Source organism: Zingiber officinale, chromosome 6B (genome assembly GCF_018446385.1).
Source record: "Zingiber officinale cultivar Zhangliang chromosome 6B, Zo_v1.1, whole genome shotgun sequence".
Classification (NCBI taxonomy): Eukaryota; Viridiplantae; Streptophyta; class Magnoliopsida; order Zingiberales; family Zingiberaceae; genus Zingiber; species Zingiber officinale.
This window is the reverse complement of record NC_055996.1, coordinates 66,972,017-66,987,984: the sequence shown is the minus strand read 5'-3', so window position 1 is coordinate 66,987,984 and position 15,968 is coordinate 66,972,017. Positions and strand designations below refer to the sequence as shown.

At 42.2% G+C, this 15,968-nt stretch overlaps 1 protein-coding gene and 1 long non-coding RNA gene across 4 annotated transcripts; both read left to right on the top strand.

Annotated features, from left to right (window-relative positions):
• Nucleotides 1-8,056: 8,056 nt before the first annotated feature.
• LOC121990249 lies at nucleotides 8,057-12,655 on the top strand. Of its 3 annotated transcripts, XR_006114524.1 has the most exons (9): nucleotides 8,072-8,467; nucleotides 8,562-8,621; nucleotides 8,685-8,740; nucleotides 8,812-8,898; nucleotides 9,084-9,162; nucleotides 9,524-9,689; nucleotides 9,775-9,828; nucleotides 12,268-12,404; nucleotides 12,544-12,655. XR_006114524.1 is itself a non-coding variant. In XM_042544423.1 (3 exons), the coding sequence occupies exons 1-3, from the start codon at nucleotides 8,205-8,207 to the stop codon at nucleotides 8,734-8,736; spliced, it is 375 nt and encodes a 124-aa protein (XP_042400357.1). In that variant the 5' UTR covers nucleotides 8,057-8,204; the 3' UTR covers nucleotides 8,737-8,805. The 3 variants fall into 3 exon arrangements, 1 of the variants encoding a protein (XP_042400357.1); XR_006114525.1 differs by lacking the exons at nucleotides 9,524-9,689; nucleotides 9,775-9,828 and having other exon boundaries at nucleotides 8,057-8,467; XM_042544423.1 differs by lacking the exons at nucleotides 8,812-8,898; nucleotides 9,084-9,162; nucleotides 9,524-9,689; ... (1 more) ...; nucleotides 12,268-12,404; nucleotides 12,544-12,655 and having other exon boundaries at nucleotides 8,057-8,467; nucleotides 8,685-8,805.
• Nucleotides 12,656-12,789: 134 nt separating this feature from the next.
• On the top strand, nucleotides 12,790-15,085 carry LOC121990250. Its single transcript, XR_006114526.1, has 5 exons — nucleotides 12,790-12,922; nucleotides 13,021-13,098; nucleotides 13,348-13,468; nucleotides 14,698-14,751; nucleotides 14,827-15,085. It is a non-coding gene; the product is annotated as an uncharacterized LOC121990250 (long non-coding RNA).
• Nucleotides 15,086-15,968: the final 883 nt, after the last annotated feature.

Below are 15,968 nucleotides of genomic sequence, written 5' to 3'. Positions count from 1 at the left end.
ATGACCTAGCGACCTACTTGCGGCCCCCCCCCCCCCCGGACAACCAGTATGGCCGAGGCGTGGTCCCGCGCGGCCCGACCAATATGGTCGAGAGTCTCGCCCGCTCGGCCTGGTATAAGACAGAAGGTGCAGAAGAGTACAAAGGGGACGGCCAGAGATATCCCTCTCGAGATATGTACCACTGACAGACAGCATGGTCGGCGGCCGGACCAGACAGAAAATCGTACGGTGGAAGCTTCCACTGTCATGTCATAGATATGCTCGGACGGTTGCGGTATGGCGTCAGGCGTGCTTTTCTGACACATCCATTTTGAGGTATGTTTGGGAGAAGCGCGCACGCGTCGATGAGCGTGCACACACCTCCCCCGGGGGCCTATATAAGGACCCCCAGACTTCGATGGAGGTATGCAATCAACAATACTGTAGCTATAGTTCTTCTTGTTTTGCTTCAGATTTCCTCTCGCCTGACTTGAGCGTCGGAGGGTCGTCGCCGGGAACCCCTTCCCGACCCGGCTTTGTTGTAGGTTCGCCGGCAGCATACCTCATCCCGGTGTCTACGCGAAGCCAGTAGAGAGCGCCACGTCCCCAGCTTTCATCAACTCACAGTTCGGACAGGATCAAATTGGCACCGTCTGTGGGAACACACCTGAATCCGAGCAGAGGAGATGGAAGGAGCTGGACGACCACACACTGTGACACTCTCTCAGGAGGAGCTCGATGCCCTTATTGAGGCAAGAGCAGCAAAAATCGTGGAGCAACAGCAACAAAAGGCACTAGCCGAGCGGTTAGCACAACAGGCAACTTCGGCGTCAGGTGGCCGAGCGGCGGAGGAAGACCAACCGGAGCAATACTCCACATGGGCGCAGAATAAAGGTTGGACCGGTACTCCAGGGAATGCGCCGCCCACCCCTATCCTGTTTCATCGGGCATTATTCTAGACTCCATCCGAGCTGGCACAGGCCAATCAAGGGTCATTAGATGAAGTGCCCGTACGGGATGCCATGAAAGGGAAGGCGCCTCGGGCTGAGTCATCCCCCGAGCGGATCGACCGACAGTTTTCTGAAGCCATTCTTCGGGATCCCCTGCCAAGGCACTACACACCCCCGACGATCGGAGAATATAACGGGACCACTGACCCGGATGACCATCTGGGTAAGTTCAACAACACGACCACTTTACATCAATACATAGATGGTGTGAAGTGTAGGGTATTTCTCACCACCCTTTCGGGATCGGCGCAACGGTGGTTCCAGAGACTGCCGGACGGATCGATCACAAGCTTTAAAGAATTCCGTATGGCTTTCCTTATCATTTCGCGAGCAATAGACGCTACCAGAAGACCAACGTCGGCTTGTTCACCATAAAGCAAGGCCCGAGGGAGACGCTCCGAGCTTACATCCAGCGCTTCAACCAGGTAGCCATGGATATCCCAACGGTCACCTCGGAGACCATGATGAATGCGTTCACGCAAGGGCTTGTGGACGGCGATTTCTTCCGCTCGCTCTTCAGAAAGTCGCCTCGTAGCTACGACCATATGCTGCACAAAGCCAATGAATACATCAATGTGGAGGAAGCCCAGGCGGCAAAAGAAAAGAAGCACCGGCCGAGCCGCTGGCACCCACCAAGCGGAGGCAACCAACCAGCCATCAACCGCCAAGAGGACCTCGAGCTGAAGGAGTACATCCACACCATGAGTCGAGACCACAAGCTGTCCAGCATGTGGCGGCTGATCGGCCTAAGCAGAAGGGAAGAGTATGGACTCCCATGTTCTGTTTCCATCACCAGTCAGCCACCCACAACACCCGTGACTGTAGGAGTCTTCCACCGATCGCTCACCCCACGCCTAGGAGCTATCGTCGCCGATCCCCTTCACCTGATCAGCGCCCCCGATACCAGGACACCGGACGACGTGGGGCCAGAGAGTCAGTCGAACGGTAGCATCATCATCAGCCGAGGGCCAACCCCCGAGCCTCGCAGGAGCGAGCGAGGCCCTCCGCCCGGGAGGAGGAAAATCGAAGCAACACCGCTCGGGGTGAAATCAACATCATCGCTGGAGGACCTACAGATTGTGACTCGAACCGGGCTAGGAAGTCACATGCTCGGCAGCTCAGTATCCACGCAGTCGGTTGTAGTCAGGAGTAGGCAAATGGGCTCGAGATCATCTTTGGGCCTCGAGACCTCGAGGGAGTCGAAGTCTCGTACGATGACGCCCTCATCATCCGAGCGGTAATAGCTAACTATACTATTCACCGCATATTTATTGATACAGGTAGCTCGGTCAACATCATTTTCAAAAGGGCGTTCAACCAATTGTAAATTGATCGAGCCGAGCTACTGCCTATGACGACCCCGTTATACGGGTTTACCGGTAATGAGGTCCTTCCGATCGGGCAGACCAGATTGGCTATCTCGCTAGGGGAGGAGTCGCTCAGGAGAACGTGGATCACTAACTTCATCATGGTCGACGCCCCCTCCGCATACAATGTGATTTTGGGGCGACTGACTCTCAACGAGTTTCGGGCGATCATCTCAACGTTCTGCCAGAAAATCAAGTTCCCCATGGAAAACCAGGTAAGGGAGGTCCGAGGGGATCAACTGGCAGCCCCGCGCTGTTATGTAGAAATGGTTCGGTCCGAAGCAAAGGCCGCTCGGAAAACACAACGCGTTGAGCTAAACGTCATAACTGAAGAGCCACCTTCCTTAGTTTATGAAGAAAAGGAGGAGGTACAGATCCACCCTACCCGATCGGATGCCACTACATTTATAGCATCCGACCTGGAGGCAAGCCAAAAGGAGAAGCTGATCAGATGTCTCCAACAAAACTGCGACGTCTTCACTTAGTCGACTCACGAGCTGCCGGGAGTCTCGCCAAGCGGTGGTAACCCTAGTAGGTGCTAGGAGGTGGTAACCCTAGGTCAACAAAGTCCTGTTCCAGGGGATTGGGCGAAGACTTAGCGGGTCGAGGACTGTGTTGCCGCAGCGGGGACGGGCAAGAGGGGGGTGAATTGCCTGCAAATAAAAACTATACCCTCCTCAAGCAATTTCAACTCTAAAATAAATGCAACTATATTGATAATCAAAATAAGTAGAGAAAAGACACACAAATTTAACCTGGTTACAACTAAGAGGGTTGTTAATCCAGGGCGATGAAAGGCTCAGTAAGAAAACTCCTTCTCTTAAGGCGGAGAAGCCTTTTACACTTTGAAAGCACAGAAGTTGCAGAAGGTGAATTACAGAGTTGGTTTTTCGTATGAAATCGTTGTTGTTCAAAGCTTCCCGAGACCCTCTTTATATAGGGGTTCTCGAGCTTATCAGATCACCTGATCCTTCGGGATCAGGTTTGACTCGAGAGGGATCGGACGACCGATCCCCAGGTTCGGTCGACTGAACCTGCTGTACCTTCCCAGCTTCGCGTCCAGGTGCAGTCTCTGTGGATCGAGCTTGGGTTCGGTCGACCGATCCTTTTGTTCGGTCGACCGATCGGCCAACGGTCTTCAGCTGAGTTGGCCCAATCAATCTGCTCGACTCAGTCTCAGGATAGACTTCTGTTCGGTCGACCGATCAGAAGGTTCGGTCGACCGATCAGCTCCCCAACGGTTGGCTGCTTGACATGGCTTCTGACGTGTCACCAACAGCTGGCTACGGATAAAGAAGGGTTCGGTCGACCGATCAAGGGGTTCGGTCGACCGAACCATTGACAAGTCAACTTCCAGTTGACTTGTTCCGGTTCGGCTTCTTGGGTGATTGCGGCCTACCGGAATAGGGCTCACCCGAACCCAATTCCCGGCCTTCTCCTCGAGTAGGCTTCCGTCCGGCTTCTCGTCCCTCGAACGCCGCACACGTTCTTCTCGCTCCACCGGAGTACTCTTCCGCAGCTCTCTCGTCCTTCGGACGCACCGAGCCCGTCGGCTCCCTTCCCGTGCCGTCCTTCTTGCTAGCTGCATCTTCCGCTCGACTTCCTGCGCTCCTAAGTTCCTGCACACTCAGACACAGGGGTCAGACAAAACGCAGGACCTAACCAACTTGGTTGATCACATCAAAACTACCACGGGGTCCAACAGACTCTGGGTGAAATCCTAGAGTTGAGGATTCTAGGTGAAAATCCTGGGGTGGTGGTGGATACCGGGTGGAAGGCTGGATAGGTCGTGGAGCGGATGTTCGGCATGAAGTCCTGGAGTCTCAGACACTAAGTAAAAGTCCAGACGATCTAGAGGATCGATCTAGCTAAAGGTAAACTCTTCTGAAATGAATAGGTGAGGATGTGTTCCCCGAAGAGGAAATGGTAGGCATCGGTTTGACGTAGGGTTTCAGAGAAATTTGAAAGACATAACCAGATAGTCCGGAGGCCGTCAAAAAGTTATTCTTTGAATATTGTTTTATTACTTGTTATTATTCTAACTCTATTTTGTTAGAAGACTAACATCTTGTTGCAGGGTCAGATTGTGCCGTGTTTGGTGGACCGAACATCTGAAATCGGTCGACTGAACCCCCAAACAAAAAGGATTAGACTTCTAGCAAGTTGATCAGGTTTGACCAAGGGATCGGTCGACCAAACCTTGGGTTCAGTTGACCGAATGGTGGATAGATGCTGACTCAATCAAATCGGGTTGATTAGACTAGATAAGCTAGTGAGGAAAGCAGGATCGGGTCGGTCGAACAGTGGGATCAGTCGACCCAATGAAGGCTCTATCTGAAGCAGTAGAATTTGGATGGGAAGTTGGGCAGGTGCAGAAGGTTTGGTCGACCGAACACCTAGATCCGTTGACCTATCAGCGTCGAGTCAAACCTTGATCCCGAGATCAGTGGATCTGGATCAGGTCTAGCTCGACTATAAAAGGGAGTCTCGACTTTCTTATGCGCTACTCCAAAGATGTTTCTACGACTCCATGACACGGCTCCGACAATCGAAAGCGCAACTCTTCAAACTCTTACGTTGTCGATATATTTTACTTAATGTAAAGTTGTAATTCAATATTCTTGTAAAGATTTTCTGAATTGATATTGAATTGCTCATCAAAAGCGATCAACGATAGTGGGCATTAGAGTATGAGCCATCACAGGCTCTGAACCAAATAAAACCAACACGTGTTAGCGATTGTTTTACTTCTGCTGTTTGTTTTCTTTTCCGCTGCATCTTACTCTATGATTTACGAAAAATGGACGAGGGCTATTCACCCCCCTCTAGTGCGCATCGATCCTACAGAATACTCCTACGAACTGACCAGGGTAATGTATTTTAATATACAATTTCCCACATTGGATATGTCTAACATTGTTTGTCTTTTCTTCTAGAGTTGGGTGATCGAAATGAGCGCCTCACAACAATTGCACTCCCTGGCACGGGAAAATGAATCACTAAAGCGACAAAATTTTGAGAATACTTCTATACCCCCCCCCCCCTTCTAAGCGGCTGAGCAGACTAGAAACTCAGCTCCAAGAGGCTCAACGACTAGCAAAAGCTGAGCTTGAGAAATCGATCATCTTAAAGACGGCCCTGGAGACTTCTGAAGCTAAACTCCCATCAGAGACAACCTTTCAGGCAAACATGAAGGCAAAGGTGGATGAGAAGACTGTAGAATTTGATCACCTCTCCACTTAGCTAAAGGAGCAAAAGGCCACGTATAACACCGAGCTAGCCGCCAAAGTTTCTGAGTTGGTTGCTCGAGATGTTGAGCGGGATGCCTTATGCTCGGATTTGTCGATCGGCCAGACCTCACTGTCTACTAAGGAATCCAAGCTGGTAGCTGCCTGGGCGGAGTTGGCGGTCTACCATGCAGGAGAAGATGAGTGCTTCAAAGCATGGAAGAAAACCCTTCTTCAAATGCTTGAATTCAACAGCCCTATCGCCTGCTCTATCAGCAAAGCACTTCTTCTCTGAGCGGAGGGTGCAGTGGAGCAATTAAAGGAGGGTAGTTATTTAGCTTCTGATCCCCCCGCCCGCTTTCTTGATCGCAAGAGGATAACCCATAATCCTCTGTCTGGCTTATTTCTCAACTTATTATAATTTACTTTGTATTCATCCATTCTTCTAGTTAATGAATCAGAACTTCATGTTTATGTTTGTAGTTTCTGTTAAATTTGTCATGTGTCTTTGCTCTAATGTTTGATTACCTAATAACTTGAGTTTTCCTGAGCGTGTGTGCTAAGCTAAGGATGATGTAAATCCGTCGGGACCAAAGTCTAGTCGACTGTAATTTCAGAAACCATTCGTCTCAACGTGAAGATCAGGCAACCTATAATGAATGATATCTTTAAAAACCGTCCGAGACTAAAAATAGTTTAAGATTATTTCCACTCAGGGTTACACCGGACTGCACTTTAAGATAGGATAGGGTACGACAAATAATGCTTATCAGTTAAGGCCAACCGTATTTGGAACTAGTTGAGATTAAACCCGCTTGATATTAACTTCGCTCGGAGTGAAATCAGTCTAGCATAAATTAGGCCAGATTTTCCCTTATTGTTTTACTTATTATCCTCCCGGGCGAGGCCTAAAAACTCGTTCGAGCTAGGACTAGTCGGGCTTTTAAAAGAGTTGCATAGAAAACAAGGCTTACCTAAAAACTCGTTCGAGATGACTACCTATCGAATCAGTTATCGATGTAGGCTTTTTATTATGACACATGTGTGTATGTTATTATGGGTATACATATTTTCCTATACCCGTCGTTTCATCTCACCATCCGGTAGTCCAAGATTTAGCCTGCCTATTTATTGTTATGATTCAACGGCTCTGCTCGAAAAATAACCATTAAGGATTCCTATAAGAAAGGCTTTGAGAACTTTAACTCCTTCACTTCTTCTTTTTCATTGCACTTTTGCGTTGTTCCCTCCTGTTCCATTCTCATCACCTTCTTTCTTAAAATGGCCGGGAATAACACATGGTACACACTCCATTCCTCAGACTTCACCATCATGGATGCTCACGACCTCAATTTTAACTACGGGTTTCCTACTTACATAGTTATACCAACCAGCAAAGATCGGCCCACTTTCCCCCAATAGAAAACATCGCTATCTTTAAGGAGCAGGTCGTAGCAGAGCTTCGTTTTCCCTTTCACCATTTCTTTATTGCCATCAGCCACTATTTTCGTATTCCACTTTCTTAACTCCTCCCCAACTCCATTCGCATCCTGAGTGGTGCTACTATTGTTTTTCGTTTGTTTAGTTTCCCTTTGTCTTCTAGCCTATTCTATCATTACTTCTACCCTCAACAAGTGACAGTGGCCTATTTTATTTTCACGCCCATCCTAAGATTACTTTGTTTGACAGGATTACAACTCAGTGCGAGTGGAGAGATAAATACTTCTTCATTCGACTTATGACCTCTTTGCCTTGTCTCACAACCTGACAACATCTTTCCCCTATTCCTGATTTGGGCAATATCCGCACGAATTCGGTCCTTCGCAAGGCTTTGGAGAGGCTGAGAAGCCTAAAGTTCAGCTTACTCAAGCTGACCATAGAAGGTTTATTAGACATTTTTGGGCTTACCCCGATTAACCTTGGGCTAAGCGCCATATTTGGTAAGAAATCTTTATCTCTTCCTTAGTTATTTGCAAAATCTTTTCTTATAATATTTAGTTATTTTTACCGTGGAAGCTATTACCCCGACATTCCTTTTCAAGAATACTTGACTAAAGAAAGATGTTTGAAACCAATAAGGGAGACCCTACTAAAGGACTACGAGACCGGACAAGCTTCATCACTATCTTCATCCCATAGATTCTCCTAAAGAAACCTCCTCATCTGATTTTCAAGTACTACAATAAAAATGTACAAAGATAATGATTTTTTTAAAAAAATCATTATAAATTTGGTAAAAAATAATAATTTTTGACAAAATTATTATCTTTAATGTAATAGTTACTTCAAAAGATAACAATGTCATACTACCTGTTGTCTTTAAACAGTTGCAATTTTTCGCGCAAATTTCCTTCCCGCGCATAAAATTTTAGCATCCCTATTTTATCACGATCCCACGCCGCGCTCTTTCAATGTTTTTTTTTTGTTAACCTAAACTTCCCCTCTTCATAGCTTCTCCTTTCCTCTCCGCGGTGCATCACAATCTTCTTCTTCTATCCAGCAAGATGTCGAATCCAACTTGGGATTTCTTTTCCTGTCAGTGGCAATGAAACAACAGAGCAGAGCTTGCCAGTTTTTATTTAAACAAATCTCCTTTCACTCACCTCCAACGTTCAAGAGATATGGCGGAGGTGGAGAAGGGGGCCACTTGGGTGGCAACGACTCAAGCAGATTTGGAGGGGGCGTTCTTGCTGCTCCATCGAATTATGGAGCGGGAGGAGGATGGCGTCGGAGCAGCGGCTGGGAAGACAGCGGGTTCGAGTGGGAGTTGCACAAGGAAAAACGTACGACCCTTGAAGTGCGGTCGCAACACGAAACTCCTCAACAGAGCCCTCAAAGTCCAGGTTGATCGTGACCTAAAGGCCTCCGTCTTCCAAACTAGCAGGTATTTTTCTCTATCGTCAAGGTTTTTTTTTCCTTTCAGATCCCCTCTTCTGAAAGATTCACCGTCATTTTCTTTTTGGTTCTATACGAATCAGAAGGATGATCGAGGCGATTGATGAGTACCAGGGAGAGGATCCCCTTCAACCATGGCTCGAGTAAGAATCTTTGTAATAGGGTAAAGTCATTCAATCTTTTACTCATCCTATGCCATGCTGCAGGAGTCTAAGAACAAGTTCAAGAAGGTTGATGAGATTTACAATCTTGGATTAGCTAGGTGAGGGATCTCTATTTATCTGCTGCTGGAATGAGTTACACAAGATTATGAAGTGGTTTGTTGATTCCCAGTTTGCCAACTACCTGTTCTGCTCGTTTGGTTGGCCACAACTAGTGTATTTGTTTGGTATTCTTTGGAGCTAAGATCCACATATAAAGGTTTGATGTTTTTCCTGTTGGCATAATTATAAATTCATCTGACCTCTATGGAGTTTTCTTTAGATTAGGTTATTTATACTGATGTAGCAAGACTTCACTTATTTTATATATAAATGCAAAGAATTACAATCATTTATCTATATGTACTATCAATCTTCTGATTAGTGTTGTTACTCTTATCATAGGAAGGCAAAACCAATCGAGAAGTTGGAAGCTGCATACAGGGCATTCCTCGTGTGTTCTACAAAGAGGAGCAACAAGGAAGTAAGTTTTAATGAATTTGATCGATTGTGTTGAATCTATGTTCATTCGCTCCATGTTTAAATGTATAGGAAGAGTTGCTAGAAAAAACCTTGCCACTTCGAAGCTTTGGGATTGTTTAACAGTAAAACTCATTATTATTTTCATGCCTCATAAAAAAGGTTAATCATTTGTTATTTACCAGGAAGACAAGTTGTAGAAAATCTAAGCTCATGTAAAAGGATAATCCCTAGCTCTACGGAAGTGAGTGAACTGATTAGATTTTAATCCAAGATTACAATGTTTCTTCGTATAAAAGAGGATTTCAAGCACACTCTAAATTGATCTACTGTTGCATTGATGCGTTCCTATGTCTGTTTTGCAGGATCAATAATAATTGACCCCTCTCTGTGTACCAAGATGAAAATTCCAATACAAATGATCAACACTCGAATATGAAAAAAAAATGAGAAATCTTGGAATTCACTAGGAAGTCGATTTGATCGAACAAAAAAAATACCTCAATGCCCACCAGATGAACATCATATAAGGTTGGAGATTTGCCTTCAAAGATACCCTCGCTTACTCCATAACTGCTACTTCAAACAATGGATATCATTTTGTTTCATTCATCAGGTTCCACAAAAAGGACAACGAACAAGTTCAGCAGCACCAACTCCATTGATTGAGGTATATGTTGATGAAGAATATGCAGAGTGTATCCACAGCAACTTCAATTTTTTTTATTCATGCTTTTCAGACAAAGTGATATATTACCTATTGTTAGTTAGAGCCCTAGAGTCAATCATTTGATGATTGTATTATGGACTTGTTGTATCATATTCTTATATAAATAAAGGCATTTGTTTTTTGTTATTATACTTATTTGTATTGGTGCCAAATAAACTAAGTATAATAGCGTTCTTGAATAGAAGGTTCTCACCTATATCAATCGGTTAGTTGAACCGATAGTGAGATGATATATGGAACACTACTCTTAATCATTCCTAGTCGAGTATTAACATTCAGGGACAATGTTAATGTAATAAGACTAGCATGTAGGTCAACTCGATGACTTGATCTCACAAGTCATGGATATAGAGATATCAAGTTAACACATGGGTATGTATTGGAGAATGTATACTGAATGACCCGCCATGAGAAAGTATCATGGATCATTATATGAGTGTCATATACTTTCTCATGTGACTATTAGTATGACTACTAGTCCTTGGACCTAAAGTCACCATGGATCTCTACATAAGGAGTTATGTACTTTGGTTTCGTCAAACGTCACTCGTAACTGGGTGGACTATAAAGGTGATTACTAGGTATGTAACGAATTATGCAGAGAGATGTGCGTGATGTAGATGAGATCTATCCCTCCTATATGACGGGAGCAACATCGATATTCTTGATAGAGTGAGACCACGAAGTGCACGACCATGCCCAAATGAGTCAATATAAGATATTGAGCTCATTTGATCGAGTGAGTCTACTTGGAGTTCAAGATTTAGATTGATTAGAGGATGACATGCTCTATGCCTCACATTGATCAATCTACATGTCTAGGATAGAAGGACACTTGTCATATATTGTGAGGAGTCACAATTAGTAGTCACAAGGTGATGTTGGATCTCAACATTCTTGTAACTTGGGTAGTAATGATATGTTGCTAGATACCGCTCATTACTTATGCTCCTAAATAGGTTTAGGGGCATTGCCAACGTTACAAGAACCTATAGGGTCACACACTAAGGACAATTAGATGGAGATTAGGTTCATATGATGAACCAAGAGGATTATATTCATTTGATGAATCAAATTGGATTAAGAGTAATCCTAATTGGGCTAATTGAGTTGGACTCAAGTTGATTCATGTGTTTAATGAGTCTAATTTAGATTATGACTCATTGGATCAATTTAATTAAATGAATTAGATTCATTATATTAAATTGGCTTGAATTAAATGGTTGGATTAGATCAACCATGAGAGAGATTAAGTCAAGTTTGACTTGACTTGAGAGGAAGATGAAGAATCAAGTTTAACTTGACCATTTGCCACCTCATTGGTGAGTTGGCATTAAGTGGGCCAATTATGTATGATGTGCCACATCATCAAGGCTAGCACATGTGTGTGCCACCTCATGAGGGAGATCAAGAGTTGTGACTCTTGATATCCCATGGAGGTTTAAAAGCATTCTTGAAAAGTGGCCGGCCACTTATGTTATTGTGTGGAGTTTCATTTTGTGTGGTAACTCCCATCTTCTTCCTCAAGCTCTTCTCTTCTCTCCCTCTCCTTCATGGTTACTGATCTTCTAAGGTTGCTAGCACATCCTTAGAGGTTCTCTCCATCGAGTTGTTTGTGTGGATACGTGTAGAGAGTTGTCTATCTTGACAACTTGAGATCCGACATCTCCTTGGACGAGCGGGACTTGCGAAGGGCACGCAACGAGGGTAATCTCTTTCTCCTCTATGTAGATTTAGTGTAAATCTAAGTTGTAAACTCGTACTCGTATTTTATTTTATTTTTCTTTGCACGGATCCGGTGGCTGGGGCTTTCGGGGTTTCCGCGACGCGAAAACGTGGTTTTCGTGGCCCGAAAAACCCAACACCTATTGCATACACAAGTATTCACATTAGCTAACCCAAACTACTGTTTGACAATTAATCTTCCCTCTTATTTTGCATGAGATAGGAGACATGTCCAAGATGAGCGATTGTGAGAAATGATGACTATTCTGGGTAGTAGCATAGTTGGGGATAAACATAAAACATCTTTTTTAAGTGTCTTCTGGCATATATTAAGAGCTATGAATGAATTGATTTAGGAAGGAAAAAAACTGTAAAATGACCACTATTTAATGAGACTCTTGTTTGGTTGTAGTGCACTAGAATTGTTACAGAGTTGAATGGCTGAAAAATCAATGTGGCTAATATCAAATAAGCTCCTTTTCAATCATTGTTTGAATCATTTTAAATTCATCGTTACTTCCATATCGGTCACATATTCCATATGATTTCTTGTATTTTTATGGGATATGATACTTTTTGGCACATTTGTAGTCTTAAACTGAACCACAAAAGTCAATGTTGATAGAATTGAATCTTGATGTTTATGTTTCCTAGGAAGCAAATTGAAACTGGTGCAAGTATAGTTACAGCAACCTGCTATGTGCGTCATGGTGGTGTGCATGGATGGAGCCTTATGCTTAAATTCACAAGTAGGAGAGCAAATGTACTTGCATAGACACTTCTATGGCCAGGTGTATCCGATTTGACTGGTTCTTTTAGGGAATTCGTATTTGTACATATAATTATGCTTTTCTTCATTCGGGTTGGCCTCTGAAGCAAGCAGCTGCTACATAAGTTCATGCATAAATCTTAGCGTAACATATTTTGCAGACTTTATGAGAGGAGTGCTTTCGAAGATGTCATAAGTTCATGCATGAATAAAAGATATGTTTTTCAGATGGAGATTATCGTCAGAGCTAGCAAGAAGGGCTATCACATTAAACAGGCAAAATAATATATTTATCTTTAGCATTGCAGTGAACTAAAAGATTTTTGGTGTTTTTGTGTTTCGTTTGCGCATGTTAAAATTTGCTTGAAAGCTATTAAGATAATGTTTTTGTGTTTCATTTGCAGTGACTATTAAGAGCGATACTTGAAGTATCATGTACAAGAATTTGAGAAAGATCTGGCTGAGAAATTTCTTGCATGCTCTAGTGCCGCCAAGAGACATAACAATTCATCTTCAACAATTTTGAATGTACAAGGAGTGGTATTCTTCTCTCAACAACAACCTATAAAGTTTGGCTTTAGTCATTTCTTTAAGTCAATGTTATGCGTTCATGATCAAAATTATTTTCTTGGATGCAGGGGTTGAAGAATTGTAGCAAGACAACCAGAGATATCTTGCTCAATATACAGAAAATAGATGGTGATTATTATCCTGAGGTACCTTTGTTTAATATGCTTTCCATTTTTCTTTTTCTGTGCGTTATTTTGTCACTATTTTGTTTTCACAGACACTACATCAAATGTTTATTGTTCGTCGGTGTAGTCTCTTGTTTAATCAGAGGGCCGTTGGCCTTCCCAAGCGCGTCGTTAGTCCCGTCGTCCGTTTTCAAATTGCATGTTGCCTCTTAGAATTACCCTTGCATTTGATCCTTGTACAAGTTTAGTAGCTTGTTTATTTTCTTATAGCCCATCTACTCAAACCTCTTGAAGTTGCTCATCCCTGTTGTCGTCTGCCATGCTCTTGGCCACGTCACTAGTAACGTGTCCTTTGCTGCGGTTGCAGTCTTATTCACTCACACAATCAAAGGTAACCCTTGAACTTTGGCTTTTTGAAGTTTTTGAGTTTCAAGAATTGTTCAATGCTTGTAAATTGTACTATGATATTTTAACTATTTCCATGCTAGCTTTGGAGCCCTTCTTTAATGCTGTGGCTTCCTAATTCATCCTTGGACAGTAGATACCACTGACTCTCTGGTTATCTCTAGCTCCAGTTGTGATTGGTAGCTTACTACTCTTGTGTAATAGAAATGCTGCTAAAGATCTTTATGCACTTATATTGGAATTTAAATTGTTATATAAAAAATATTAATGAAAGGAGTTGATATAGATTTATAATTCCTTTTGGACAGTGCAACTGTATTTTCGTTTCCTATTCCTTCTGGACAGTGCAACTGGTCATGCTATTTCTGCAGCTTATTACCATGCTTCATAGTTAGTCTGATTCTATCCTCAATCTCCCTATTAGAATGCTCCCCAATCTATTGCTCATGCTTGCTCTGCACTGAAGTATATCTTGTTGGCCATCTCAGCACATGTGGACGATGTGCTAGCAAAATATAAGGTTTGACTTTCTGATAGAGGATTGATTCACAGATTAAGCACAGCTTTTTAATTTGAGTTTCTAGTTATATTAATGATTCTTCTGGCATCTGAGGGATGTTATACCACTACCGTTCGGTAACATACTTCTATCTTATTTTTTTGGTGTTTTTATTATTTCTTCTGATTTATTATAACTCGTGTGCACCTAATATAACATAGAGTTTACCATTAAAAACTAAACTGATTCTTGTTGAATTGGCTAAGCTATTTAGAGCATTAGTGGCTTGTGATTCATTCATGGGGATGTAAGATGGAAGTTTGTACTGGAATTCTTCATTGAACAGCTTGATAAATGCGGAACGTTGCTTGTGCATGTTATTTACCGTATAGGAGACATTATAAGTACTGATGATCTTGGCTAAAGGTGTTAGATAGAAAGCAAGTATTTAATTTCCATTGAGTTATAGTTATTTTTCACTCTCTCTTAGCTTATGTTGGACTTGTTATCCTTCATTAGGCGTTTATAGACAACTTTGCCTTTTATAACTTTTTTCATTAAATTTATCTCTTATCTTTGTAACGACAGATGTATTAACTCTTTTTTTCATCAATGAGTATGTCTTTTGAGATCTTTGTTGTTACTCTGATGATGTTACTTGGTTATGCGAGTTTCACATCAAATGTTTCCGACTACAAACATCAAAACTTGTGCAGGTGCTTGTTTACCATGATTTGCTGGGAATGTTACAACATCCTCATCATGCCATGGTAATTTTGGATTTAATCAAATTTTCTTTATCCCGATCCTTCTTATATATCCATGGATTATCAACTTTCTGACAGGTCACTCCAAAGTTTTGTAAATATTACGCACAAGTGGGAGATGTCATAAACAAAGCCCTTACAGAATACAAAGACGACACTTTCGTCCTTTGTAGGTAAAGTTATAAGACAACACTTCTGCCCTGAATTCAGTGAAATTAGTTGGTTGTAAAGAAGAGAAGAAGTAAAAATCTTGACACTGTAAACATTGTAGAGGAGAGGCCACGACGTTCTTTTTGATATCGAAAAATTGAAATATTATTTGTCAGAAGAATTTTGACGACAAGATATCATTGTATGAATTTCTTTTTAGTGGTTTTTTACTTTGCAGTAATGTACTCTTTGTGTAATGTGGTAAAGAGTTAATATATATAGTTTGCTATAAGTTTACATATATGTTTTGCTACAAGTTTGTATATTAAATTGGGATATTTATGGTTGTAGAAAATGAATTATTGCATATTGTTTATAGACAATGATTTATTGACATCGGTTTATTATTCTCTAGTATATGTTGAGAAATGAAATGGCTAAATTGATATGTTGAGAAATGACAATGTTTAAAATGAACAAATGACAACGGTAAAAAATTATTGTCTTAGACTAAAAGAACCATTTGATTTTTATGTGTGTAGTTTTTTAATAAAAATAATAATAATCGTTGTTAAAAATCCAAACATATCGTTATTGTTTAACGTGTTGAGAAAGATAGGATTGCTCAAACACAATGGGGAAAAATCATTATTTTTTTACTTTAAACATAATGGTTATAAATCATTGTTTTTGAAAAAAAACCATTGTAACCTTTATTACATACACAACGGTTCAACATGAAATATAACGATGAAAAATTGTCGTGTTTCAAGTAAATAGACAATAGTTTTTAACCGTTGTCTTTTAGCGCTTCTATCTTTCTCAACGTAGATAGCGACAATGGTTTTTTGGGTCTTTCACAATGGGTTTTTACTGTTGTCTTTGTGAATTTTTGTTATAGTGAACGGTAAAAGGCCTCGATCAGAGACTTTAGCTTTACTTGCCCAACCCGTGGCTGAACGAGCTTCCCTCAATGTAACTAAGGGTTTTTCTGCTTGGGAAAATAAACCTATGCCGCCCATGCGTCGTTGATATAAATTTGGTACGAGACCAACCAGTACTATACTTAC

Coding starts and splice junctions, on each gene's coding strand:
- LOC121990249 (XM_042544423.1), top strand. CDS start 8,205: ATGGCGGAGGTGGAGAAGGGGGCCACTTGGGTGGCAACGACTCAAGCA. Junction 8,468..8,561: donor TCCGTCTTCCAAACTAGCAG/GTATTTTTCTCT, acceptor TATACGAATCAG/AAGGATGATCGAGGCGATTG. Junction 8,622..8,684: donor CCCCTTCAACCATGGCTCGA/GTAAGAATCTTT, acceptor GCCATGCTGCAG/GAGTCTAAGAACAAGTTCAA.